The sequence below is a fragment of the Ixodes scapularis genome, unplaced genomic scaffold, assembly GCF_016920785.2.
Source record: "Ixodes scapularis isolate PalLabHiFi unplaced genomic scaffold, ASM1692078v2 PGA_scaffold3__209_contigs__length_174095766, whole genome shotgun sequence".
Taxonomy (NCBI): domain Eukaryota; kingdom Metazoa; phylum Arthropoda; class Arachnida; order Ixodida; family Ixodidae; genus Ixodes; species Ixodes scapularis.
The window spans coordinates 17,497,391-17,499,473 of NW_024609868.1; the positions used below are offsets into that span (position 1 = coordinate 17,497,391).

The 2,083-nt window shown below is 54.4% G+C and overlaps 1 protein-coding gene across 1 annotated transcript; it reads left to right on the top strand.

The window, feature by feature from the left end:
* The first annotated feature begins 752 nt into the window (after positions 1 to 752).
* LOC120838448 (tigger transposable element-derived protein 6) lies at positions 753 to 2,083 on the top strand. The gene has a single exon (XM_040208386.3). It carries the CDS (start codon positions 930 to 932, stop codon positions 1,938 to 1,940), a length of 1,011 nt encoding a protein of 336 aa, XP_040064320.3. The 5' UTR covers positions 753 to 929; the 3' UTR covers positions 1,941 to 2,083.

A 2,083-nucleotide genomic window follows, 5' to 3' on the forward strand; every position in this document is an offset into this window, starting at 1 on the left:
GGCGGAGATAAGGCAGGGGAGAGGAGGCGCAAAACGCGGAGGAGCACCGGCAGCGCAACACCCCGACAGCGTCGGGTTCTTGGGGAGGGGGATGGGGAGGGAAGAGGGAACGAAAGGGGAAAGCAAGACAATCAGGCCTCCCAGCCCAACGCTTTGCACGCGTTCTGCTCGAAGCGTTGGGGCCGTGTGCAAAGCCCCCTTTTTTTTTTTTTTGCATTTTTTTATTTTTTTTTATTTTGAGTGTTGGGGTTTTGCGGTCTTTTGTCTTTCGTTCCGTCTGAAGCGTGTTGCCTCTCGTCGTTTGGTTTCGGCATTTCGGCTCGACCTCCGCGCAATCGTTCAGTCTACGGCGTCTACGGTCACTCGCCGAGTCATCGATCGTTATGTCGGACATTGCTTCAACTGCGAAGAAACGCAAGGCGATCGACATGGGCACGAAATCTGCAATCCTTCAGGAGCTGAGCGCAGGGGCGAAAAACGGCGAACTGTGCAAGAAATATGGCTTATCGAAGTCCACCATTTCGACGATCGCCAAGGAAAAGGAGAAGATCATGGCAGCAATGAGCATGAATGGTGACTGCAGTGCTCGAAAACGGCTGCGGCACGCCGCGTACAAAGACGTCGAAGACGCTCTCTTCAAGTGGTTTCTCGACGCAAGAACTATGAACGTCCCCATCAGCGGACCCCTGCTGCTTGGGAAAGCCAGGGACTTCGCGTTTCTCCTGAATTTCACGGAGTTCAGCCCTGGAAACGGATGGCTCCATCGCTTCAAGGAGCGCCACGGGATTGTTTACAAGTCCATCGTCGGGGAAGGGGCATCCGTGGACATAGAGAGAGCGGAGCAGTGGCTTGCTGACAACCTGGACGAGATCTACAGCTACAGTGAGCGAGATGTCTACAACGCGGATGAAACTGCGTTGTTTTACCAGATGAGGCCTGTGCGTACGCACGCGTTAAAGGGCGACAAATGCGTCGGTGGGAAGCACAGCAAGGTGCGGATAACTGTGCTCCTGTGCTGTAATGTAGACGGCAGCGACAGGCGCTTGCCGTTTGTGATTGGAACGGCGAAGAAACCGCGCTGTTTCACCAACCCCCTGCCCGTACGGTACCGAGACAGTGCCAAGGCTTGGATGACTCGGCAACTCTTTGCCGAATGGCTCACGGAGCTTGACAATGCCATGGTCAAGCAAAAACGAAAGATCCTGTTGATCCTGGATAATTGCTCAGCTCATCATGTGAACCCACAGCTGAATGCTGTGACTTTGATGTTCCTCCCTCCGAACGCCACTGCCAAGCTCCAACCCCTCGACATGGGGATCATCAGAAATTTCAAAGTGTGCTACCGCCGCCGCGTCATCGAAAGGCTGCTCATCGCAATCGGCCGACCAAGTGCGCGAGGGCCTCAGCTGACAATTTCTCTCATGAACGCAGTGGAAATGCTGAAAGCCTCCTGGATGGAAGTCAGGTCTGGCAGCATCAAGAACTGCTTTCGAAAAGCTGGGATTTCGTTTTCTCCTGCGGAGCAATCTCCTGCGGAAGCAAGCCAAGACGATGCGCAAAGCATCGACTCGACCCTGTGGACCCAAGCCGTTGCTGCTAGTCTGACAGAGGAAGGGCAGACGTGGGACGACTTCGTTGACGCCGACGAAGATGTCATCGTCTCGGAGAGCGCCTCCGATGAAGCTATCGTGCGGGAGGTGCGGCAGGACATCGCGGCGTCCGACGACGAAGAGGACGACGAAGACGACGTCGGCGATGGGGTTGCTCCCTCACCTCCGGTTTCGACAGCGACGGCTTTGGGGCACATAGCTTCGTTGAAGCAGCTGGTGTACGCACGGGGACTGAGCGATGTTCACATCGATCAGCTGAGCAACCTGGAGAGCGCTATAATTGGATCTGCACTGCGGAAGCAAACAGCGATTACGGACTTCCTTGAATAAACGCCATGCACATCGATCGCAGGTGTTGCGCTTTCCAATCCGTGCCGTGCTTACTTATTTATCTTGAATTTTAAGGGTAAGTCCATTTATAACGAACTTCTCTTTGAGCGAACGCGTTTCGTGTTGTAGAAGGGTTCGTTGTA

Bases quoted from the DNA above. Each gene is read 5' to 3' on its own strand.
- LOC120838448 (XM_040208386.3), top strand. From the start codon at position 930: ATGAGGCCTGTGCGTACGCACGCGTTAAAGGGCGACAAATGCGTCGGT.